We start from the raw sequence: 27,680 nt of genomic DNA on the forward strand, positions 1-27,680 counted from the left end.
TCAGGTGTCTGCAGCAGTTGGGAAGTGGACACGGAGGTACTCTCTGGAGCGCATGTCTGCCTGCAATCCCAAAAAGAAAGCAGAGGGGTTAACTTCTGCTGCCGTCAACAACACCGATTAGGCCTCGTCTTCTCACTGGCATAAAACCACACCAACGTATTCTGCAATATCTCATTGACAATGCAAGATCTCCCTGAATGTTTGAGTTATGACACTACACTTCTCAACTTAGGATCCCCTGTCCTCCCCCGCATAGGATTGGAAAAAAGCAGCCTAAAACAAATCAACAACAAGAACCCCTCCCAAAGACTTGCTGCATACTTCATCTCCACATGACAATGCCAACCATCCATCCATCAAATTGCTTTAAAAACTCATCTAGAACTGTTTATTTGATTTCCGAACAGCCTTTGTTCTTGCTACGTGACTCAGTAAGAGTCGTGGTTTGTGTGTGTGTGGGATTTGTGTGTGTGGGATTTGTTTGTGCGTGTGTGGTTGTGCTTTAGCTGTAAGTGTGTGTGTGTGTGTGTGTTTCTATGCGTATGTGTGCATGTGTGTGTGGGCTTTAGCTATAAGTCATGGATGGTATAAGGTAGGTATGAGGATTTAGAATGAAAGGGGGTTTAGAATGTGTTTGTTTGGTAATGAATGTGTGGCCTTGGTAAAGCCCTATTGTCAGTTACCTTAATGAGAACCGTCAGTGTGTGAATTCCACTGGGGATTCTTCTTCTCTATATCAATCAGCAAGGACGTGAGTCACTCCATTTGCAGCTAAAGCCCCTAGAATTACCCAGCACCCGTATGAAAACATGTGTACACACACGCTAGCACTTAGACAGACACCGTGCACACACACACACACAAAAACTTCACAACCCTAGAGAACACGCACTCAAACAGATCTTAAAATACCCCTAAAAACTTCACATCACAAAATCAGCATAAAAGACCAGTGTTGAACTTTGATACATCTGGAGTCGGCTCCAGTAGCTGTCGGCACGGAGACAGCTAAAATAACAGGTGGGTTCCAACTTCCTCATTATCATAACTTCCCCTAGCACTCAGCGAAGCACAGAGACAACACTCGGCTGATTTGTCACTGCTTTGGATGGATGTGGGAGAGAATGAGGGAGCAAAAGAAAAGAGAAAGAGAGAGAGATGTGGATGATGCATTGGCATGTGGTTGACAGAGGGTGAGGGAAAAGGTAGAGCCAACAGAAAGGAAGGGGCCTGATTGAAGCTTTGTCCACCAGTCTCCAGCTCTTACACTGGGCACAGGACTGGCAGTGTGGGTGCACAGGTGGACACTGAGCCGTCACAGCTCAGTTGTGGCACATGGCAGGGGGCATTGGCACCATTTCACACAAACATGTACACATGCACACTCACACACATGCATGCAGACATGTTTACGCACGCACATGCGGCACGCACTCAGACACACACTCAGACACACACTCAGACACACACTCACTCTCTTTCTCTAACTCTAACTCTGGTCCCTGGCCTCGTTCCTCTGGCCTGAGGCACGGCTATTGCTCTCCCCCTGCAGCCCTACAGCAGTTTGTCTGGCTACAGTATCCCTCTCTTCCTCCCTCCATTCCTCTCCCTCCATCCCTCTCCCTCCATCCCTCTCCCTCCATCCCTCTCCCTCACTTTACTCCTCCAGTGGGACTGGGTCTCTGGTTCAAGCTGAAAATGTCAAACAGAAATATATTAACATTTAGAAAACCTGAGGGTTTCAACAAGCAGCACCGTTTAACGTTACAGTAGTATCACCTCCACTGACGGAAAGAAAGTTCCCATGGAAACTAGGGGAAAGCACACCTGCAGAGTGAATTCATTCAAAGTAACTTATTTTTCTGCAACATTATGAATATGAACTATGAACTATTTCCGCAATATTTCACACATATGACAAAATATTCATAACTGGTGATATTTGATCAGGGATAAAATGCACATTGTGCGGTGTGTAGGCTCGTTCAAATACCTTATAAGACGGTAGCTGGACACACGGTGCACTTGGGCACGATGCTCTCAAGTAAATAGTCAAATGTTGAGTCACATCTCCGAGCCTTTGTCAAGAAATCTGACCATATACCTTGATCACCCGCTACAGTAGAACACACGGCATGCACTAACCACGCTAACCACCTTCAGTGAGATACATTTGTCGCACTCAATCCCCATCCACCCTCTATGATAACACAGCAGGAAGAGGACAGAAGTTAGTGTGATGACTCTGCTGGTGTAATTCCTCATAGTTAGTGTCTCGCCTCTCTCCTGCATTGTGTGTTTTCTGCGTCTGCAATGTCATTTGTTTCCATAGAGGAGAGGAGATGCAATGTACTGGATACAAGACCTGGGTTCAAATACTATTTGAAATCATTTCAAAGCTGGGCTTGATTGAGCTTGACTGGCTCAATGGACCAATAGAATAGTCCAAGAAAATTATTCCCGCCCATCTCCAGGCAGGCTTCAAACAAATGCTCAAAGTATTTGAGAGATTTCAAATAGTGTTTGAACCCAGGTCTGCAGTAGACTGAATGTGTTTGGGTTTGTTTGGGTGGGTGGATGTTGTTAATGTGTTAGTGTCAACAGACAGAAACACAAAGCTCTGTGGGGTTTAATTATTAAGGAGAGGAAAGGGGGAAGAGAGGGGGTGGGAGAGAGAGTGAGGGAAGGACAGCGAGAGATTGGAGGGGGGAGAGAAAAAGAAAGGGAGAGAGAAAGAGGGAAGGAAAGAGGGAGAGTGAGAGAAAGAAAGAGGGAAAGAGAGAGACAGACAGATGGTGAGAAATATGACAGGCATACGCTCCCACACAAACACACACACACACACATTAACAAAGGGAGTGATAGAGACACAATAGAGTTTCTGTAAGCAGTCTGTGTGTGTAGCTGCTGCAGTAGGAAGAGAGAGACGCCCACAACAGATAAAAGCCTTCCCTTTAAACAAACACAGAAGCCAGAGTCTCAGCGGGGACACCGGCACACAAAACGACCATCAGCATCCCTTTACCTCCGTCTACAAAGACCCACCACGGCCTACCGCTAACGCTACCTGCAACAATCACTCACATTGAAATTCAATTTGTTACGGCAACAACCTGGGGAGCAGCAGCGCTGCTTTAGCATTTCCTGTTGATTCAGATGCAGAGCAGGGTAATGGATGCTTATCTCAGCTCAGGGCTCTCAGGGCTGGAGGAAACACAATGTTACAGGGCAGGTGTGATGAGCAGAGCAGATAACCAACCAGGATATAGGCATAGAGTTAGGGTAGAACTAGAACGGCCACCCAGAGTGGAGTGCCTACTGTAGTTGCGGACTACTACCAGAATCATGACATTTATAATCTGAGGTAAATTTTACATAAGAAATATTGCCTTTCGGTACATATTTACTGTTGAATAGAACGACTATTTCACTACAGAAGCAAGGCATTGTTCGTTTTAGCCGTTTTTCACCAGTCTATCCTTCTAACGTCGTTACCCTGTCTGCAGGACTTTGTGCGACACTGGACACATCATTGTGCTTTGTCTTGTCAACAATTCACCCCTTTGGGTACAATAAAGCTTTACTAAATTGAATTGATTACTATTACTAGCCATAACTGACTGGCAATGGTCAGTGCCACAACACTGGCGATGTTCCTCAGCTGCAGTCATCAACTACACTGGTGAGTCCTCCTAGTCCTTCCTCCCTAAAGGAAAGAGAGTGTCGGTAGTAGAGTAGACTATTGTTATGGCTTTACTTCCTTGTTGTCCATTAACAAGTTCATGTCTTCCTGTCAGTTAGTATGGATTTCTGCTGTCCGGAGATAATTAGCAGCCAAGCAGATGTGGCCGTAGACACACACACAAGTGCGACACGCACGCACGCACGCACGCACGCACGCACGCACGCACGCACGCACGCACGCACGCACGCACGCACGCACACACACACACACACACACACACACACACACACACACACACACACACACACACACACACACACACACACACACACACGCACGAACACACACACACACACACGCACGAACACACACACACACGCACAAACACACACACACACACGAACACACACACACACAGGGTCCACTGGGAGTGTGTGAATGGTGCGGTGTTAAGCATTGTAGGGCCTGCCTGGCCTCTCTCATCATTAGGTGAAAGGACTCCTACTGTCCATTAGCTTTGTTTGTGGCCTTATTAGGAAAGGAGGAGGGGAGTGTGTGTGTGTGTTATTGACACACACTTGTCAATCTTCCTCTAAGGGCTCTAAGACTGTTTACTCATGGAAAAGGTTGAGTGTCTGCAATGGGCTACGCTGTCTCACGCTTTCTCAGTGACTGACAAGAATATGTGTGCGTGAATGAGTGTATGAGCAAGTGAGTGTGCATAATATTAATATGAATGAGTGTATTTGTTACAGTGAGTCTATGAGAGTTTAAAAGTGTATATGAGCGTGAGTGGGTGAGATGGAGAGCTTGATTATGTTAGTGTAAAAGCGTGTGTTCCTCCGCACTCAACGCACTGTGCATACAGACTCTGCTGCAGTGCCTTGACTGCCTTCAGCCCTCTACACCACCAACTCTTCACTGCAGACTCCAACCATGATGTCATCTTTCTCTTTCATCTCTCTCTCTCTCTTTTAACAGACAGACTGAGGGATTTTCTTTTTCTCAGGTTTAGGTCCTCTCCTCCTCTCCTCCTCACTGGACCTAAACCTGAGAAAAAGAAAATCCCTCAGTCTGATCTCGACAGGTGATCTCGACTCTGAACAGGTGCTGCTGCAACCTAGTTAAAATCACTTTGCTTCAGTATGGTCCCCAACCCATCTAACATGTGCAGTCTACATACCCAGCTGCTTAACCGAACCTGTCAAACCAAATCCCTACTTCCGGTGCCCCAAAACACCTCATTAACATACACGTTCCAATTTGTCCCTCTTCCTGAATGCATAAACGATGCCTGTGCCTATATTCATGCACACTACTAGACTTTCAGTCAGTCTGTTTGTCCGTCTGTGCGTCTGACTTTCTCTCTGTCTGTCTGTCTGTGCGCGTGTATATTTTTCTTGCAATAGCCTATCCGTCTGTCTTTCTCTCTCCCATCTCCTCGGTCTCTCTTTTCTTTGAGGGGAGGATGAGACCCTGACATGTTCTTCACAGCCCTGTCAGCCATGTTCCTGTCTTTCTCACAAGGCAACATGCTAGTAGCTGTCCTGTTCCCTCCTTGGTAATATACTATATACACAAAAGTATGTGGACACCCCTTCAAATTAGTGAATTCGGCTATTTCAGTCACACCCGTTGCTGACAGGTGTATACAGTCGAGCAGTAGAATGGCCTTACTGAAGAGCTCATTGACTTTCAACGTGGCACCGTCATAGGATGCCACCTTTCCAAAAAGTCAGTTCGTCAAATTTCTGCCCTACTAGAGCTGCCCCGCTCAACTGTAAGTGCTGTTATTGTGAAGTGGAAACATCTAGGAGCAACAACGGCTCAGCCGCGAAGTGGTAGGCCACACAAGCTCACAGAACGGGACCGCCGAGTGCTGAAGCATGTAAAAATCGTCCCTGTCCTCGGTTGCAACACTCACTACAGAGTTCCAAACTGCCTCTGTAAGCAACGTCAGCACAAGAACTGTTGGTCGGGAGCATCATGAAATGGGTTCCCATGGCCGAGCAGCCACACACAAGCCTAAGATCACTATGTGCAATGCCAAGCGTCGGCTGTAGTGGTGTAAAGCTCGCCGCCATTGGACTCTGGAGCAGTGGAAACGTATTCTCTGGAGTGATGAATCACGCTTCACCACCTGGCAGTAAAGTTTGGTGGAGGAGGAATAATGGTCTGGGGCTGTTTTTCATGGTTCAGGCTAGGCCCCTTAGTTCCAGTAAAGGGAAATCTTAATGCTACAGCATACAATAACATTCTAGACAATTCTGTGCTTCCGACTTCGTGGCAACAGATTGGGGAAGGCCCTTTCCTGTTTCAGCATGACAATGCCCCTGTGCATAAAGCAAGGTCCATACAGAAATGTTTTGTTGAGATTGGTGTGGAAGAACTTGACTGGCCTGCACAGAGCCCTGACCTCAACCCCATCGAACACCTTCGGGATGAATTGGAATGCCGACTGCGAGCCAGGCCTAATCGCCCAACATCAGTGTCCGACCTCACTAATACTCTTGTGGCTGAATGGAAGCAAATCCCTGCAACAATGTTCCAACATCAAGTGGAAAGCCTTCCCAGAAGAGTGGAGGCTGTTATAGCAGCAAAGGGGGATCAACTCCATATTAATGCCCATGAATTTGGAATGAGATTTTCGACGAGCAGGTGTCCACATACTTTTGGTCATGTAGTGTATATCTCATTTGAAGTGCATAGGATAGTGTGAGTCATCGGTCCGAGAAACACTGCACAATCCCGTCTTCACTCGACCTTAAACTTGAAAGCTAAAAATCGGATATTTCACATATTGGATGATGCACTGTTTATATGACAGAGCTCTCAGATCCTGCAATCAGCTTGAGAAACATTCAGATCAAAATGAACCATCCTCATCCCTGTTGCCAAGTCTGATGCTGTAACAGGTGTCTCATTGGAGATGATGAGGGTTTGAACTAATGAAAGCTTTGATGTCCAAACCATTTCACTATAACTAATTATAATACAGGACAGGTAGGGCCCATCTGGTGGTGTCTAGGAGACCAGTGTGTCTGTGTCAGCCGCCCAGCAGTAGGACATGAGACAGGCCAACCATCAATAACACAGTGGTTTGACTCAGTGCCAGAGAGGAAGAGGAGGAGGGAGAAAGAGTGCGGGTCTGGGAGAACAGGGAGAGGGAAAAATAATGATGGGATATTGAGAGACGGCAGTTGCAGAGAGAGTAAAAGAGAGAAGAAGGAGTGAAAGGAGTGAGAGAGAGACTGGGAAACCGGGCGGAGCAAAAGAAAGAGAGGACAAGAGAGACAGAGAGAGGAATTTCAGCCACAGAGCAGCAGGCGGGGGCAGCAGCTGCCGTGTGAGTGGACTGAAGCCTCTATCCATCTAGCACTCTCATTCAACAGGCCTCCGTGAGTCACTCCCTGGCAATACACACAATAGAACCACTGATGGCCTGTACACCTGAATGTGTTGCAGTGACGCATAACACACAAGTACACATGCACACACACACACAATGGGAGAAGACCAGTGGCATGTCCATACAAACCTTTAGCCCATAATAAGACGCAGGGGGTAACAGGGAGACAGAAATGTGATGTCACCGTGACAACAGAGGCTCCATGATTACAGGAACTTCTATAAACGCCTTCATGTTTAAATCCCATGAACAATTCAAGTAAATTGCATTGCGATGTTTAAATTGACATTTTGATTGGATTTGAATTAATCGTCCAACAGTAAACCTCTTGATCGTCATCGCAATGTTACAAAAGAGTTGGACATTTCGAAACCCTAGAGACACATTGGATGTCTGTGTGTATCTTTGACATCTCCTTTACTCTTGATGTATGAACACATATTCCCCTAATCTAATTTCAGGTGAGAGCAGTTGGAGGAACAAATATGACTCATGTTGCATTGATGTGATTAATGAGCAAAAACAATTACACACACAATTACACACAGGTTTAACGCTACGCTAGTATCTAAGCAATATTGAAGTCAGGGATGTCACATCTATCATTCTACAATCTGCAGTGAGTCATCGTTTGAAAACAGACCCTGACGCCAAGTATCAAAATCAAGATGAGAGGTGTTCTACTGTTTCATTTAAAATAACTGGAGTGTCGCTAGCTAAAAGCCAGAGGGAAATGTATCTGGATGGCTAAAAGCTACCTTATACCTTAATGAAAGACTAGCCAAGAGCAAACGCTTTAGCTAACAGTAGCTAACTGACAGATATTGTCTCAACAGCTCAGAAATCTCAGCCACTGCAATCCACACGGTGGCTACAGTAGTTTGGTTAGCGAGGCTTATGCTATCGCTATCGTCTGTGAGACGTTAAGAGTCGCCTGAGAGAGATCTAATTAACTTGGGAGCCGCAACCTGTTTCTCTGGTCATAAACAGTGCCAGTGGAAACCTAATCTGAGTCTAAACAGAACAGCCGTTAGAGCTAAAGCAGAGCTGAGGGACATCGAGGTTTTTTCAAAAAGCGTTATGTAAGATTAGTGCGCTACGCTAACATAGATGTGCGTCGTGGGGACCGTTTGAGCTGCGGTTATTGCCTGGTAATCGAGTTTTTAGGGTGTGGAGCCGTTGGCAGTTGATTGCTGGTGGCGTGTGTTCAGGGTACTGCGCTAAACTCCCATGGCCTTTTACTATGGAAATCTGTTAGCATTGTGGTCACATTAGTCATATTAGTGCCATGTCTGTCTGTCAGTCTCCCTCTCTCTCGTTCCAAATCCTTCATCAGAAGAGAGTGAATCCCTTACCTCCTTTACCTCTGTCATTACTATCACCCCTCCATCAGTCATTACAGACACCAAACCATCCCACTATTGCACTGCTCTGTTGCAAGCCTGAAGCATGCAATTCATTTCCTTAAAATGTAATTATTTGTGACTTTGGATTGCAATTTTCCACAACGAAACAAAAGGTACATTTGCATAATACGAATTGCTGCTAAATTGCTTTTAAAAAATATATTTATTGGAGACTTCTCCCACCAGTATTGTCTTCAATAAGAGCTGGTTTACGGTTTTCACCAACAGGTTTTTGCTCGACTTGTATAATTACTGTTCAAGCCACAGAAACACTAGGGAGAGAAACTGTGACATCCCACAATAAAACATTACAATAGATCCAGGCAAGAAAACACACTACCTTAAAAAAATGTGATCACAATAGAATGATGAATAATGCATTGAGCTCTCTGTACTCCAATTTCATTACAGCTACAGTCCGACTAAGTGTGAAAAATTGAGCACAAAGGTAGACAAGATCCCACATAAATGATTCATGAAGATTAAATGAACACTAAAACCGTGGGCCTATAATTATTTTGTATTTTTTCAGTCAAGGTTTCTTGTTCTCTACTACATAATACAGCCACAGGAAAAGGGACCATACCCCCGAGGATGGTAAGTGAAGTCTGTCAACAACAGAAGAGGATGAGAAGAAAACCTTGACAAAAGCTTGACATTGGAGGTCAGACATTTGTTCAAATGCAGCCATACTGTAGTTGGGCTACAGTTCAGTAGTCCAATGTCAATTGAGATCTCAGTTGAGTGCTATCCATCAGAATGTGTTAACTACACTGCTCAAAAAAATAAAGGGAACACTAAAATAACACATCCTAGATCTGAATGAATGAAATAATCTTATTAAATACTTTTTTCTTTACATAGTTGAATGTGCTGACAACAAAATCACACAAAAATTATCAATGGAAATCAAATTTATCAACCCATGGAGGTCTGGATTTGGAGTCACCCTCAAAATTAAAGTGAAAAACCACACTACAGGCTGATCCAACTTTGATGTAATGTCCTTAAAACAAGTCAAAATGATGCTCAGTAGTGTGTGTGGCCTCCACGTGCCTGTATGACCTCCCTACAACGCCTGGGCATGCTCTTGATGAGGTGGCGGATGGTCTCCTGAGGGATCTCCTCCCAGACCTGGACTAAAGCATCCGCCAACTCCTGGACAGTCTGGTGGATGGAGCGAGACATGATGTCCCAGATGTGCTCAATTGGACTCAGGTCTGGGGAACGGGCGGGCCAGTCCATAGTATCAATGCCTTCCTCTTGCAGGAACTGCTGACACACTCCAGCCACATGAGGTCTAGCATTGTCTTGCATTAGGAGGAACCCAGGGCCAACCGCACCAGCATATGGTCTCACAAGGGGTCTGAGGATCTCATCTCGGTACCTAATGGCAGTCAGGCTACCTCTGGTGAGCACATGGAGGGCTGTGCGGCCCCCCAAAGAAATGCCACCCCACACCATGACTGACCCACCGCCAAACCGGTCATGCTGGAGGATGTTGCAGGCAGCAGAACGTTCTCCACGGCGTCTCCAGACTCTGTCACGTCTGTCACATGTGCTCAGTGTGAACCTGCTTTCATCTGTGAAGAGCACAGGGCGCCAGTGGCGAATTTGCCAATCTTGGTGTTCTCTGGCAAATGCCAAACATCCTGCACGGTGTTGGGTTGTAAGCACAACCCCCACCTGTGGATGTCGGGCCCTCATACCACCCTCATGGAGTCTGTTTCTGACCGTTTGAGCAGACACATGCACATTTGTGGCCTGCTGGAGGTCATTTTGCAGGGCTCTGGCAGTGCTCATCCTGCTCCTCCTTGCACAAAGGCGGAGGTAGCAGTCCTGCTGCTGGGTTGTTGCCCTCCTACGGCCTCCTCCACATCTCTTGATGTACTGGCCTGTCTCCTGGTAGCGCCTCCATGCTCTGGACACTACGCTGACAGACACAGCAAACCTTCTTGCCACAGCTCGCATTGATGTGCCATCCTGGATGAGCTGCACTACCTGAGCCACTTGTGTGGGTTGTAGACTCCGTCTCATGCTACCACTAGAGTGAAAGCACCGCCAGCATTCAAAAGTGACCAAAACATCAGCCAGGAAGCATAGGAACTGAGAAGTGGTCTGTGGTCACCACCTGCAAAACCAGTCCTTTATTGGGGGTGTCTTGCTAATTGCCTATAATTTCCACCTGTTGTCTATTCCATTTGCACAACAGCATGTGACATTTATTGTCAATCAGTGTTGCTTCCTAAGTGGACAGTTTGATTTCACAGAAGTGTGATTGACTTGGAGTTACATTGTGTTGTTTAAGTGTTCCCTTTATTTTTTTGAGTAGTGTAGTTAATTATTGTAAAAACGAAAAACTAATTAAATATAACTAGCGACACCCCGCCCTTACGGGCATTAAATCAATGGAAATTAGTAATTTGATTCAATGCAATTCCCCCCTCCTCAAAAATGTGTTTATCTGTTCAGCATTTTGGTCTCTAGTAGTGTGAAATGTGAGTGGTGGAGCTCTCACTTGTGACTGGTGTTCCTCGCTCTTCTCCACACCCTGTACCTGCAGGAGGTTCTTGGCCACACCTATACAAGGAAGCCCTGACAGAACTCCCAGGTGACACGCCAGGCCAAACTCTGGAAAAAAGACAACCCCATATGTATAGTATGGGACGTGACCGTCACAACCAGCTTAAGTCTGAATTCTCATGCGTTATCCTATTTAACAGGCTGGTTGAGAACGCAAGTATATAGCAGGCTACTGTTAGTAGTAAATGCTATCAGTAGACAGTATGTAGCCCGTTCCACTACTCACCTCTGTAGTGGAACAGACCATTCCCATCCACCAAGACCACCTATTGGGGACAGATACAGAAAGAAGCAACGTGTGAGAGATGAGCAAGCAGTGGCGGCTGGCCGATAGAGGGCGCTAGGGCGCCGCCCCCTTAAATACAATTATTTAAAAAAATAAAATAAAAAATAAATAAAAATAATAATAATAATAATAAAAACATCAGTATGTCAATATTTGTGTGTTTGAAATATGGAATGCACACAGTAATATGTGTAAGATATGATAGAAAATCATATTCGCAACCTTTCCTCTGCCTGTCAAACGCCTCGTCAGCTCTGGGCGATACAGAAAGTGCTCCGAGGAGGCGGGTCTACGTAGCAGTTAAGCCAATTGCTAATTTAAGATATGAATGTATGACATAAAATGTAGCCAATCAGCGATCTTAAATCGAATCCAAGGAGGGCGATTATTTTATCGCCCCAAGCTCGCCCCTGATAAAATAAGGACCGGGCTCCAGTGGCGCCATTTTTACTAGACGACAATGGCGAGCGCAAACGTTACTCCTCCAAGACCCAACCCTAACTCGGTGAAATCTCTCCTCCAAGATCCGTTTGAGAGGAGAACTTTGTCAGAGAAAGTTCGGGTGAAAGAGCTGGGCCCAGATCAACCTGACCTCTCAATCAGACAGCAGGCTAGCGAGAAAGGGAAGCAGTATATGCGCGGCTTCTCCCGTAGCTGGTACACCAGGAAGGCTTGGCTAGCTGGGTGCACTGATGCTAATGCTTTATTTTGCTTTCCGTGCTTGCTTTTTAAAACGACGGGGTCAGATTCAGCATGGACAGGTACCGGAGTGAGGGATATGAAGCACCTGTCAGAGAAGGTAAAGAAACATGAGAACACCAGGGCACACATGGACAACTCTGTAAAGCTAGCTGTATTAGGAAGGGTGAACATTGCTACGCAGCTGGATGACGGCCACAGGATTGCGGTGAGGAAACACAATGAGGAGGTGGATAAAAACAGGCACATTCTATCCAAAATTATCGATTGTGTGAAGTTCTGTGGGGCTTTTGAGTTGGCCTTGCGTGGGCACGAGGAGACTGACTCCTCGGACAACCCCGGCATTTTCCGGGGCTTAGTGGATTTTGTTGCCTCCCTCGACAGTGTGCTGGAGGAGCACCTGAAGACAGCTACCGTTTTTAAGGGCACGTCAAAGACCATACAGAACGAGCTGTTGGACTGTATGCTGTCAGTGCTTAAGGATTACATCCTGGAGGAAGTAAAGAGTGCTGATTTTATCGCCATTCAAGCTGACGAGACGACTGACGTTTCCACCCACTGCCAGTTGGTGCTTGTGATACGCTACATCGATGCTAAAAGTAACGTCCAAGAGCGTTTTTTCGAGTTCATTTTGATCGAGAACGCAACCGCCGACACCATCGCTACAGCGCTGCTGGAGAGGCTCAGCACCATACTCTCACATGGACAAAAGGCCAAACTTATTGCCCAGGCTTACGACGGAGCAAGTGTGATGAGGGGAGCCACCGGCGGAGTGCAGCGTAAAATAGTGGATGTGTACGAAAATGCGCACTACGTCCACTGCTATGCACATCAGCTGAACCTCATCATGCAGCAGGCTACTTCACGCATCCCCAGGATCGGCACTTTCTTTTCCGACCTTGCAGGATTTTCTGCTTTCTTCTCCAGGTCTCCCAAGCGAACCACCGTGCTTGACGAAGTGGTTGCGCATAGACTCCCCAGAGCCTCTACAACACGGTGGAACTTCCACAGTCGCGCTGTAAACACTGTGTACGAGTACAGGGATGACCTCCTAACGTGTTTCCAGACCATCAGAGACTCTGGGAACTTTGATGCCCCGACTGTCAGAGAGGCGGGGGACTTTGTGAGGATGCTCGAAGACAAGGCTTTCTGTTTTTTCCTGGCACTGTTCCACAAGATCATGCCAAATGTGGACATGCTTTTCAGCCAGCTGCAGAAGAGGAACATCGACCCTGTCTTCATTAAAGCACTTGTCCAGAGGTTCACAGACAGCATGCTAACAATCAGGTAAATAACTATATTTACTATTGGCTGATAAAGATGTTGTTAGAAAGATGAATAGTTCACTTACAACAGTTTAAAAGCCTAAATGTGTCTGGTCATCAAAGTGAGTGATTATCATAGAGCCGTCACAATTATATTTGTTTTAGTATTTTAAAAGGAAAGAGAAGACACAATCAGACGTTGATAATAATGCAGGAAAGTACTACACAGTTTGTAATAATTATTCAGGTGTCCACCAGGTCAATTTCTAGAAGAGGCCTAGTTGTTATTGAAGATTAACTTTATTGCTAAGTGCACAGCAGAACAAAATGATGTTGCATCCCTCTCACAAATGTAATAGAAAAAGGCTTTAAAACGTAATAACATCAGTTAATTATGTACATCACAGGTTAAAAGCAGTTACTAGACATAGTTTGTGTGTATATACACACTATCTGTCTGTCTGTCTGTCTGTCTATATATATATATATATATATATATATATATATATATATATATATATATATATATATATATATATATATATATATATAAAGTCACTGGTTGTGTGTTGAGGGGGAATTACAGTGAGTTAAGAAGTCTGATTGCAAGTTATCAAATTAAACTTTATTTTTTGGACCCAGGGCCTCAATTCCCTCTTTGTGTGGGGACAGCGCATCTGACGAGCAGCAACAGCCCATCAAGCGACGGAGGATGCTGGGACCAGGAGAACAACAGAGGTTGGCTATAGAGGTAAGTTGTGATGTAATTGTCAGTGTTTCCCCCTAGAACTTTTTTCAGGCCTGGTAGTATGTAGCCAAAACCCTGAACAATCAGCACCTTGGTAATCATATACTTGAGTTGGACATAGGCATGTGTCAGTCAGGATCACTTGCATCAAAATAGCTTAATTGCAAATTAAAGCTGATGATGTATCTTTTACAGGTATGTGATACCATCCTGAGTCATGCCAAAGAGAGGTTCTCCTTCACCCAGCACCTCATCAGCGCAACACTATTGCACGGAGAGTTGTTCCCACAACACAGTGTGAAGTTCCCCGATACAGCGCTTGAAACAACCGTGGAGGCGTACCCCATGTTGAACAAGGCCAAGCTCAAAACCGAACTGTCCCTCATCTATGAGAACAGTGAGTTCAAGGCTTGTAGTGGTGCAGTGCCCCTGTACCAGTTCTTCATGGAGAACAACCTTCAGAGCACTTTCACAGAGACTGCCAGCCTCCTCAAGATCCTCATCACCACACCCATGACAACTGCTGAGTCAGAAAGGTGCTTCTCTACACTGAAAAGGATCAAGACCTTCCTGAGAAACAGCATGACACAGGATCGCCTGAACGCTCTGGCCATGCTCTCCATGGAGAAGAAACTTGTCAGGGACATTCCTGACTTTAATCAAAGGGTCATTGAGAGGTTTGCCACTCAGAAGGACAGACGGGCAAAATTCCTGTACAAATAAGATGACAGACACACACACACAGAGCAGCTCTGGCCGCATGTTTCTTTGTATATAGTTGACCTTAGCATAAAAAATCCAGTTATATATGGTACTCTAGAAAGTCTTAATAGTGTCTTTGCTAATATTACTGTATATATGTTGTTTTGTATCAATTAATTGTTGCAGTTCTGGAGCACATTAACAATTAGTCACATTTAGTATGATCATAAAATACTGTATGCTATTCTTCCAGTCAAAGGTTTGAGTTCATCCACTTGATATTCATTTCTATATTATACATCCTTTTATACAGTGTAAGATTTCCTATAAACTTTATAATAATTTCATGTTATTGTCCACTTTCCACTCTGTTCTGACAGCATGCCTGTTGCATTGCCTGTTTACTACCAATGGTGAAAAGTTCACTTTAAATGCAAATGAAAGGCTTGGGTTTGTGTAATATGTTTTTGTGTAAGAATGCCTCAACTTTTTAATATTGGCATTAAATAATTACTGAATGTTTCACTGAGCACTGCTGTCCTGCAGTTTGTGTTAAAATATATCGCGATGGTTACAGGAAAAAAAAAGTATGGCACAGCCCCACCGAGAATATTTTTCACCAGCTGCCACTGTGAGCAAGTCTCAAAGCAGCTCTCTGCTGTCCCTTGTACTTAGCATAATGTCTTTCTTCATTACAGGCTAACTAAAGGAGAGTTTTCACAAAACCTAGTGAGATTTTATTGGATGGATGTATTGAACAATGCCAACCGCTCATTCAGTGAATTCTTACAGTGCCAAGGTGGTTGTACAGGCATATTTCTTCTGTGAATCATAAAGAAATCATTGTAGGAGCTGTACATAAAACAGCAGGTACTGGTCTGTCAGTGCCAATGGGTAAATGTCAGTGATAAATCCATGAGGGTAGTGTGCGCGTGTTTTGCGTGGGAGAGGTGTTTTGCGTGTGTGTGTGTGGACAGGGGCCCGACTTGAAGTGGGAATGAGTGATTTGTGTGGGCTGTGACTAACACAGGAGAGTGGGAAGGAATGGATGATAAAGCTGACTGGAGTCACATCGTGGGAGAGGAAGTTAGAGGGGATAGGATAGCTGAGGTAAACAGTTAAACAGTTGGACACAGCAAACCGACAACATCAATGAAATTGTACTAATTTTCAATGAAATTGTACTAACCTTTAGTCTCAACAAAAGTTAGACATTAGTCTGAGACATTTCAGAGTGATATTTAGTTTCAACAAAATTGAGACATTCGGGTTCTCGGAGTATGACAGTAACTAAGTCAGTTAAACTGCAACATCTCCAATGCCAATGATAAGCCAGGGTGTGTGTGTGGCCAGTCCCTGACCTGAGGTAGCAGGCTGGGCTGGGTCGTCTCCAGGCGCTGCAGGGCCTCCAGCAGATAGGGGGTCTCCCTGAAGGCCAGGAACCCTGAGATGTAGGGGGCGGTTAGGGTCACCATCTGACTGTCCTCATACAGCAGCTGGTAGTGGGCACAGGGAACAGACAATAGAGAACACCGGCATAAATGTGTGCCCGTGTTATATCTAATACATTGCCTTCAGAAAGTATTCATACTCCTAAACTTATTCCACATTTTGTTGTGTTACAGCCTGAATTCAAAATAGATTAAATATGTATTTTTTTCCTCACCCATCTAAACACAATACCCCATAATGACAAAGTGAAAATATGTTTTTAGAAATGTTTGCAAATGTATTTAAAATGAAATACAAAAATATCTAATTTCCTTAAGTATTGACACCCAATACTTTGTAGAAGCACCTTTGGCCAGCAATTACAGCTGTGAGTCTTTCTGGGTAAGTCTCTAAGAGCTTTCCACACTTGGATTGTGCAACATTTGTCCATTACTCTTTTCAAAATTCTTTAAGCTCTGTCAACTTGGTTGTTGATCATTTCTAAACAACCATTTTCAGGTCTTGCCATAGATTTTCAAGTAGATTTAAGTCAAAATTGTGACTCAGTCACTCAGGAACATTCACCGTCTTCTTGGTAAGCAACTCCAGTGTAGATTTGGCCATGTGTTTTAGGTTTTTGTCCTGCTGAAAAATGAATTCATCTCTCAGTGTCTGGTGGAAAGCAGACTGAACCAGGTTTTCCTCTAGGATTTTGTCTGTGCTTAGCTCCATTCCGTTTATTTTTTTTCTGAAAAACTCCCCAGTCCTTAATGATTACAAGCATACCCATAACATGATGCAGCCACCACTATGCTTGAAAATATTTATTATGGTTGCCATAACAAAGGGGTTGAATACTTATTGACTCAAGACATTTCAGCTTTACATTTTTTATTAATTTGTAAACATTTCTAAAAACATAATTCCACTTTGACATTATGGGGTATTGTATTTAGGCCAGTAAAAAAAATCTACATTTAATCCATTTTAAATTCAGGCTGTAACACAATAAAATGTGGAAAAAGTCAAAGGGTGTGAATACTTTCTGAAGGCAATCTTGTGACTCTACAAACTTGTTGGATGCATTTCCAGTTTGTTTTGGTTATGTTTCAGAATATTTTATGGCCAATAGAAATTATTGGTAAATAATGTATTGTGTCATTTTGGAGTCACTTTTATTGTAAATAAGAATAGAAAATGTTTCTGAACACTTCTACATTCACGTGGATGCTACCATGATTACGGATAATTATGAATGAATCGTGAATAATGATGAGTGAGAAAGTTACAGACGCACATATATCTTACCCCCAAGACATGCTAACCTCTCACCATTATCAATAACAGGGGAGGTTAGCATTTTTTTTGGGGGGGGGTGTATGATATTTATGCCTATGTAACTTTCATCATTATTCACGATTCATTCATTAATCGTTCCCTAAAATGGGGGGACTATGTACAAAAAGTGCTGATATTTCTAAACAGTTCCCCCGATATGGATGAAAATACCCTCAAATTAAAGCTGACAGTCAGTCTGCACTAACCTTATAGTCATTGTATAATTTCATTCCAAAGTGCTGGAGTACAGAGCCAAAACAACAATACATATGTCACTGTCCAAATACTTTTGAAACTCACTGTATATACAAATATATAAATATATAAACAAAGAAAGAGAAACTTTTGTGCACAGCAGTGTGTCTAGGACCAGGTGCTGGTTTTGGCAGAAACGAGCATTAAAAAACAAGAGTATATACCGCACCCTGAAAAACGACAGGTGACCGACCTTGACTTAAGTGCTTACGATCGTTTCACTGCAAATATGAAAAATAAATAAGCCTGTCGCCTGTCTTTTTTCAGTGTGCGGGTTTTCCTTTTTTAAAATGTAAATATATAATTTCACAGAACTATCCCTTTAAAGCCAGACTGATTCTGGTACAAAACCTAACGGCTCTGATAAATAGAAAATTATCTGAATCTACAGTTGCCTATCCCTACTATACACCTTGATAAGCATCCCAACAATAGGCGGGCATGATAAAATTCCATTATATCACTTGTGCAAACAATCCTTCAAATACACAGAGAGGATACATTTCTTATGAAATTCTTCAGAGAACAAAATGCTCATGTTGATACACTTTCAAAGATTCAAGAAAGTATGTGTGGTACGGTAAGAGCAATGGTTGAGGATAAAGAACACATGAAAAGCCTTGTGGAAGCGAGGTATGACATTGTGCTCACAGATCCTGCATGGGGTGGGGGAGTCTTGCTGGCGCATTTTATTAGATTGCCTTAAGTTGACAGCGCTCGTTGAACCACAGCTGGTATGGCCCATTTTGCTATTTCTCCCTCACCATTGTCATTTGTTTCAGTTTTTAGATCAGGTTTATCGGAGGATATTTCTTACAGAGGCTCAGAAATATGTTTTATGGTATTATGGTTTACCAGGAAATTGTAGAGTTCGATCTATACTATGATGAGCTTTGTGATAAATACTTTGGCCGAGATATTATTACACATCGCTCCGTTCAGCTGACCTATGGTTGATTCGCTCAGATTTAGTTTTCGAGTCTCCACGTCCAACTATGCCAAACATTGTACACATTGGTGGCTTCTACTGTAAGCCTGCTCAACCGCTCTCCACAGAGCTAGAAGAGTTTGTTCAGAGCTCTGGAGAACATGGGGTCGTTATAATGTAGTTAGGATCCTTAGTCAGGCTTACGAGGGATGTATCCACTGAAATTGCTTCTGCCTTTTCCCAGATGCCTCAGAAAGTAATGTGGAAACATGTTAGCGACAAGCCCTCCATTATGGGTAACAATACCCTCCTGGTAAAATGGCTGCCTCAGTCTGACCTCCTTGGTCATGACAAGATCAGAGCATTTGTGTCACATGGGGTTACAAATGGTGTCCAGGAGGCCATTTACCATGGTGTTGGGTTTGCCACTGTTCCAAGACAATTTGACAATCTTCTCCGGCTGGAAGAGAGAGGAGCCGCCAAGGATTTAGACATCGGCAGTTTTAATAGAGGGATCTTTCTTCAGGGCTTGCAGGAAGTTCTCCACAATGGGGCCTACAAGTCCAACATGCAGAGGCTCTCCAGACTGCACAGAGACCATCCCATGAAGCCACTGGACAGGGCCGTCTACTGGATCGAGTTCGTCATGAAGAAGCTGCTGACCTGCGCTTGATTGAGGAGGAGTGGCTGTAACACTGCAAAAATGCCTGTCATTGTCAGAATTTTCATTTAGTATTTTACAATCTTCTATGTTAATTGTCATGTGAATGTCACACAAATTACTGTAATTCAGAAAATTACTCAAATATTCATCCTTGGATATTCAACACTATTTTCACTTCAAGCAGCCAATTTGTCAAAACTAATTGTGGCTCTTGGCTATACTGAAATTGTTTGGGCTTATGACGTGAATAAATCCAATAAAAACCAATGGGAGAGACTCTGGGTAAATGATTGTGTCTGCTCTGACTGGGGAACATTTAATTAGCCTTAGTATAATAACATTACAACAAAATTGGTCCATGTATCAACAAAACAAGCTGGCAAATATCATTAATTATGATGGGTTGTGTTACAGAATGTGTTGACAGCCCTTGATGGAGAATTAGGGTCGGGTCCAATAGAGGGAGTGGAACGGTTAAGAATGAAAAATAGAGGCAATGAAAAGTTGAGGCAAGACTCATGGTCACAAACTGCTAGGATGACTGAACAGACATGGCCTGTATGTCAATACCTTCAAGTCACTTCCTTTCCTTGTCTCCTTTCCTTGATCCACACTAATACAGAAGAGCTATACAGGTGAAATACAAAAAGAACACCATCTTTCTTTCATCCAGTATGCTCAAACAGTGCCTATGAGGCAGAGGAGAAAAGGAAACCAATTTATAGCATTAAGATACAGCCCATGGTTAGCATTAGCATAGAAATGGTCCAAGTCAGTGCCTTACCTCTAGGTCTGGGTAGCTGAGTACCACTAGCTGGGCACAGGCGTTGACGTCATCTCCTTTGATGAACGACAGGTCCACTCCACCGACCCTCTCCAGCCCGGTGAAGTCTGGACTTCTCTGCCAATCCTCTGTGTCCTCCTCCACCACCTGCTGCCTCAGGCTGGCCTGTTCACTAGGAGAGAGAGAGGAGAGAGGGTGATAAAAAACAACAAAGGGTTAGGGCCAAGGGGGAGAGGTAGGGAGCAAATTTGGAGCGGCCAACAGTGGATGAAGACTTCTACTAGTAATGAGGCATTCTACAGCACTGGTCCCCATACACCATCAGCTTGGCATCTACATCTCTACTGTCAGACACAAATCCACGAAGGATGCGGCGCTGGGAAAAGGGACATGATACCATTATCAGTGACGGTCACAATAGATTCACAAATCAGTGGCTGAGAGAGGTAGCCTATACTGGCAGCATTCCAGAGTTACTGTTGGCAGGAAACTACTCTCTTGCAGAAAGGTCTCACCTCACCTGCCCAGTTGCTGTGACCCTCTACTGGTGTCATAGGGTAACTTACTACTGTTCTCCCACGACAACCCTACCTGCACCTCACCAGGGCTGTCCAGTATTGAACAAGGATAACTATGCCTACATTCAGACCTTTTACATGGTTATGTGGTTATGTGGTATCCCATGCGCACAGTTCATAGGGTTCAAAACACCAACTTGTGCAGGGCTGGCTCTAAACATAAGTGATCGCTTAGGGCCCTCGGACGCATTTTCACATGACCCTCCCTTTGCAATAAGGCACCTTGGGGTTTGTGGTATATGGCCAATATACATTTTACATTTTAGTCATTTACGCTCTTATCCACGGCTAAGGGCTGTATGCAGGCACTCCGTGTTGCATCATGCGTAAGAACAGCCCTTAGCCATGATATATTGGCCACATACCACACCCCCTCGTGCCTCATTACTTAATTATATAAAACATATGCAACGTTTTCCACCAACAAGTTTCTGTGCCATTGCACCACACACAACCAATAAGTAATGCATAACTGCATACCGATTACCGACTTCATCGTGGTTTACGTTTTCAACACTACAATCCAATAGATTATGTCAATCTCGACAAACAGAAAATAGATCCCTCCCTACTCAGTACCAAAGGCTTGGCTTGACAATCTACGAATGTCATTAAAATGTTTGATGTTTTGTAACAGATGTCTCTTGCCATTGATTGAATGGCCGGTGTGCAGTTTGGATGCTGGAATTATATTTGAGTGGAGTGGATAAACGTTCGCAGGTAGGTTACAGGAGACTTTTGAAGTAGCCTAGTCAGATGAAAACATTGTGACGGGTTGTGTGTTTATGCCACACATAAAAGGTCATACATTTTAAAAGTTAAATGACAAATATTTAGGCTATATTGAAGCCTTAGGTTCTAGGTCGAGGAATAGCCGCTCGGATCGGAAAAGGAGGCAGAACGCGTGTTAAGCTTTCCTGAATAACTGGGCCTACTGGGAGTATAGGACTATGTCGCTACACTATATAGGACGACTTGGGAGAATGATGATCAGCAACAGACAGTGCATCAGTATCAGAAGTAAAAATACAGCCCGACTGTCCTGTACTGTGCCTTTCTAGACTCTATAATCTGAGAGTAGACCCACAACTGATCCAAATGGAATTAAACATTCAAATAACAGGGCTTTTGCACCATTATTCCAATGAAATTTTCACTCCAGTTTACAGTCTATAGTAGAATTGTACTCAATTGTTCTCACTTGAAAACAATTATGTCCCTAAGGCCATACAAATTGAATTAACTGTATAACAGATTATTTACTTTTTAAAGTGTGGCGAGCCAGCAAAAAATAATGTAAAAAAGTAATTGAACTTGCACCCCTTGTAATAACACTAAACAACATTTCTACAACACCTAGCAACCTAGCCAAGAGAATTTAGCCTTTTGGTATTGTAGCGAACGGTTGGGCAGGGAATACAACACAGATCGCTAGCGTGAAAGACAAACATCGTGCCAATAGGGTTAACCCAGTTGCTGGGAATTGTAACGTGGCTCATATATTGAGGTTTGCTACACTGCCCCCTCCGTACTTGAAGGCACGTCGCTGTGCTTCGACTACCCAGCCACCTAGCACATCTGAGCCGTGCGTTCCGATGGCCGCACGGCCGCCATCCCACTTCTAACACCAAGGTCTCTGGCGTGAAAGGAAAACACCCTATGGGATCGTGCCAATACGGTTACTCCACTTGATAGGAATTGTATCATTACATTTTACATTTACATTTTAGTCATTTAGCAAACGCTCTTATCCAGAGCGACTTACAGGAGCAATTAGGGTTAAGTGCCTTGCTCAAGGGCACATCGACAGACTTTTCACCTAGTCGGCTTGGGGATTCGAACCAGCGACTTTTCAGTTACTGGCTCAACGCTCTTAACCGCTAGCCTACCTGCCACCCCTCATCATGGCTCATATAGCGAGGATTGTGACAGTATAATGGTTTTGGAATGACAGGGACCAGGGACCAGGGTTTGAGTCACAGTTAGAGTACCCCCCCAATCCACTATATTAGTGTCAGCTGTTGGAGAGCACCATGAAAGTATGTCCCAACTGAGTTTTAGTCACAGTACATTTGTGTTAGGCTAGCGGCGTTTCTGTCAGCTTTCTTTACTGCACATATGATGGCAGAGTATGCAAAACAAATGTGCACCCCATTGATACAAATGATAATGATATCATTCTGCCAGGTAGGCCTACTTTGCAGTCAACATTAGGAAGGTTTTTGGGGAAAAACATTGAAAATGGACTGTTTCAGCATGAAAAAAATAGTTTCATATGAATTAAATTAGTCATTATTTTATGTTAGCTTTTTTTCTATTTTGAGAAATGTGAAGAGGGGCATCCGTTATATAGTAAATTACATTTGTATGGCCTAAACAAGATCAGTAGGGAGCTTTTTGAGCTGCGTGTCTTAAGTGTTCTTTCATGCGCAATGATTCACCTGGCCTCTCCGCTGCCTATCAGCTACAGTGTCTTGCGAAAGTATTCACCCCCCTTGGCATTTTTCCTATTTTGTTGCCTTACAACCTGGAATTAAAATGGATTTTTTGGGGGGGTTTGTATCATTTGATTTACACAACATGCCTACCACTTTCAAGATGCAAAATATATTTTTTTGTGAAACAAACAATAAGACGAAAAAGAAAAAAAACTTGAGCGTGCATAACTATTCACCCCCCTAAAGTCAATACTTTGTAGAGCCACCTTTTGCAGCAATTACAACTGCAAGTCTCTTGGGGTATGTCTCTATAAGCTTGGCACATCTAGCCACTGGGATTTTCCCACTCTTCAAGACAAAACTGCTCCAACTCCTTCAAGTTGGATGGGTTCCGCTGGTGTACAGCAATCTTTAAGTCATACCACAGATTCTCAATTCGATTGAGGTCTGGGCTTTGATTAGGCCATTCCAAGACATTTAAATGTTTCCCCTTAAACCACTTGAGTGTTGCTATAGCAGTATGCTTAGGTTCATTGTCCTGCTGGAAGGTGAACCTCCGTCTCAGTCTCAAATCTCTGGAAGACTGAAACAGGTTTCCCTGAAGAATTTCCCTGTATTTAGCGCCATACATCATTCCTTCAATTCTGACCAGTTTCCCAGTCCCTGCCGATGAAAAACATCCCACAGCATGATGCTGCCACCACCATGCTTCACTGTGGGGATGGTGTTCTCGGGGTGATGAGAGGTGTTGGGTTTGCACCAGACACAGCGTTTTCCTTGATGTCTATAAGTATTAAATTTTAAATATACTTAAGTATCAAAAGTAAATGTAATTGCATAAATTTACTTAAGTATCAAAAGTAAAAGTATAAATCATTTCAAATTCCTTATATTAAGTGAACCAGATGGCACAATTGTTCATGTTTTTTAAATGTACGGATAGCCAGGGGCACACTCCAACACTCAGACATAATTCCGAAACAAAGCATTTGTGTTTAGTGAGTCGCCAGATCAGAGGCAGTAGAGATGACCAGAGATGTACTTTTGAGTGTCAGGGAAAATGTATGGAGTAAAAAGTACATATTTTTCTTTAGGAATGTAGTGAAGTAAAAGTACAAGTTGTCAAATATATAAATAGTAAAGTACTGATACCCCAAAATAATGACTTAAGTAGTAAGTATTTTTACTTACAGTGAGGGAAACAAGTATTTGATCCCCTGCTGATTTTGTACGTTTGCCCACTGACAAAGAAATTATCAGTCTATAATTTGAATGGTAGGTTTATTTGAACAGTGAGAGACAGAATAATAACAAAAAATGTTATAAATTGATTTGCATTTTAATGTGGGAAATAAGTATTTGACCCCCTCTCAATCAGAAAGATTTCTGGCTCCCAGGTGTCTTTTATACAGGTAACGAGCTGAGATTAGGAGCACACTCTTAAAGGGAGTGCTCCTAATCTCAGTTTGTTACCTGTATAAAAGACACCTGTCCACATAAGCAATCAATCAATCAGATTCCAAACTCTCCACCATGGCCAAGACCAAAGAGCTCTCCAAGGATGTCAGGGAAAAGATTGTAGACCTACACAAGGCTGGAATGGGCTACAAGACCATCGTCAAGCAGCTTGGTGAGAAGGTGACAACAGTTGGTGCGATTATTCACAAATGGAAGAAACACAAAATAACTGTCAATCTCCCTCGGCCTGGGGCTCCATGCAAGATCTCACCTCGTGGAGTTGCAATGATCATGAGAACGGTGAGGAATCAGCCCAGAACTACACGGGAGGATCTTGTCAATGATCTCAAGGCAGCTGGGACCATAGTCACCAAGAAAACAATTGGTAACACACTACGCCGTGAAGGACTGAAATCCTGCAGCGCCCGCAAGGTCCCCCTGCTCAGGAAAGCACATTTACAGGGCCGTCTGAAGTTTGCCAATGAACATCTGAATGATTCAGAGGAGAACTGGGTGAAAGTGTTGTGGTCAGATGAGACCAAAATGGAGCTCTTTGGCATCAACTCAACTCGCCGTGTTTGGAGGAGGAGGAATGCTGCCTATGACCCCAAGAACACCATCCCCACCGTCAAACATGGAGGTGGAAACATTATGCTTTGGGGGTGTTTTTCTGCTAAGGGGACAGGACAACTTCACCGCATCAAAGGGACGATGGACGGGGCCATGTACCGTCAAATCTTGGGTGAGAACCTCCTTCCCTCAGCCAGGGCATTGAAAATGGGTCGTGGATGGGTATTCCAGAATGACAATGACCCAAAACACACGGCCAAGACAACAAAGGAGTGGCTCAAGAAGAAGCACATTAAGGTCCTGGAGTGGCCTAGCCAGTCTCCAGACCTTAATCCCATAGAAAATATGTGGAGGGAGCTGAAGGTTCGAGTTGCCAAACGTCAGCCTCGAAACCTTAATGACTTGGAGAAGATCTGCAAAGAGGAGTAGGACAAAATCCCTCCTGAGATGTGTGCAAACCTGGTGGCCAACTACAAGAAACGTCTGACCTCTGTGATTGCCAACAAGGGTTTTGCCACCAAGTACTAAGTCATGTTTTGCAGAGGGTTCAAATACTTATTTCCCTCATTAAAATGCAAATCAATGTATAACATTTTTGACATGCGTGTTTCTGGATATTTTTGTTGTTATTCTGTCTCGCACTGTTCAAATAAACCTACCATTAAAAATATAGACTGATCATTTCTTTGTCATTGGGCAAACGTACAAAATCAGCAGGGGATCAAATACTTTTTTCCCTCACTATAAGTACTTTACACCACTCTGCACTACGCTACCCTGTGCCCCAACCTTCCCAAAAGCAAAGAAATATACAAAATTAGGCAACCCCCCCAGTAAACTTAGAACTATCCCTTAGGGCCCCCAAAAAGCTAGGGCTGGCCCTGAACTTGTGTATCAGATAGCCATATGTCAGAAGCTAGTGGACTCATGACAGTGGAGAGTGGAATGGGGAGGACAACAAATTGTTAGCTAGCTAAATGTCTAAAAGGAAGTTGATTAAAAAGTTATGAGCTATACCTCCGTGTCAGTGGAGCCTCCTCAGAGGAGGAAGGGGAGGACCATCCTCCTCAGTGAATTTCATAAAAAATGTAAATGGTAAAACATTAAAAAAGTTATCCTTTTTACATAAAACTATACTAAATATAATCACGTCACCAAATAATTGATTAAAACACACTATTTTGCAAAGGTCTACCGTAGCCTCAACAGCACTCTGTAGGGTAGCGCCATGGTGTAGCCGGAGGACAGCTAGCTTACGTCCTCCTCTGGGTACATTGACTTCAATACAAAACCTAGGAGGCTCATGGTTCTCACCTTCTTCCATAGACTTACACAGAAATTATGACAACTTCTGGAGGATGTCCTCCAACCTATCAGAGCTCTTGCAGCATGAACTGACATGTTGTTCACCCAATCAAAGGATCAGAGAATTAATATAGTACTGAAAGCATAAACTAAAGCTAGCTAGCTAGCACTGAAGTGCATAAAATGTGCTGAGTAGTTGACTCAAAGAGAGAGAAAGACAACAGATGAACAGTTTTGAACAAATTCAGCAAATGCAGCTAGCTAGTTTAGCCTACTGAAACACCCTTCTCAAACAGAGGGATGCTATGTTAGCTAGCTGGCTATGACTATCCAACACAACATTGGAACTCTTCCAAGTCAAGGTAAGCTTTTGGTTTTACTAATTTATTGCCACCGGGGCCTGCCGGTGTAACTGCTTACTGACGATGTAGGCTGTGTGTAGCGGCTTGGCTTGGAAAGTTTTTTTTTGCCTGGTCACATACAGCTAATGTGTTGTGCATTGAAGTCCACACGCGAAGGGATGAAGTGAGAGGAGGAGAACGCATGGATGCGAGAAGGAATACAACGTGGCTGTGTGTTCAGGGGTGTATTCATTCCGCCGTTTCTGTTGAAAAACGTTTCTTAAACGGAAGCAATCTCATGATGGGTATCATGTAGTAGCCTAAACCTATCGCTGTTACATTGAACTGGGTGAATGGAATATGAATGACAGTCATCCAATATGCTGTAATAGAAATAAGGCCACCCTCATCTTAAATGGCACTGACTGCCACTGCTCCACAAGCCAGACAACTGTTCTGCCTCTTGGCTGGTTGAATATGAACTTGAGACCCTTACTTTTTATACTGTAATGTCTGGCTTTATTTATACTAACTAGCTAGAAAGCACTGTAATTGTAGCTACCAGGGGTGGACTGTTTCGCTAGCAAATTATGTGAGCTACAGTAGCTAGTTGTCACACCTGTCTGTGGTGTTCTAATCAAATGACAATTTGACACAGGTGAGGAGGAGCAGCGCGTGCTCCTTTTCGCTGTGAGTAGCTGTGAAATACAGTTTACATATAGCCATTTTATTATGTCAAATTGAGAGGAGAAACGTGTCTGACCTTTCCCATTTCTTGATCAATTCTTCTTGAGGAAGAATAGACAT

The 27,680-nt window shown here is 43.7% G+C and overlaps 1 protein-coding gene and 1 pseudogene across 2 annotated transcripts; one reads left to right on the forward strand and one right to left on the reverse strand.

Annotated features, from left to right (window-relative positions):
* LOC311113361 (endonuclease V-like) lies at positions 1-27,680 on the reverse strand (the record flags this gene model as incomplete). The annotated part of the gene is made up of 6 exons (XM_084156575.1): positions 1-60; positions 11,019-11,131; positions 11,310-11,349; positions 16,145-16,279; positions 20,184-20,355; positions 27,637-27,680. The coding sequence occupies 6 exons, from the start codon at positions 27,678-27,680 to the stop codon at positions 1-3; spliced, it is 564 nt and encodes a 187-aa protein (XP_084012701.1).
* LOC311113333 (UDP-glucuronosyltransferase 2C1-like) lies at positions 18,544-19,408 on the forward strand (annotated as a pseudogene). Its single transcript has one exon. The product of its transcript is annotated as a UDP-glucuronosyltransferase 2C1-like (transcript).

This window comes from Coregonus lavaretus (genome assembly GCF_964263955.1).
Source record: "Coregonus lavaretus genome assembly, chromosome: 40".
Lineage (NCBI taxonomy): Eukaryota > Metazoa > Chordata > Actinopteri > Salmoniformes > Salmonidae > Coregonus > Coregonus lavaretus.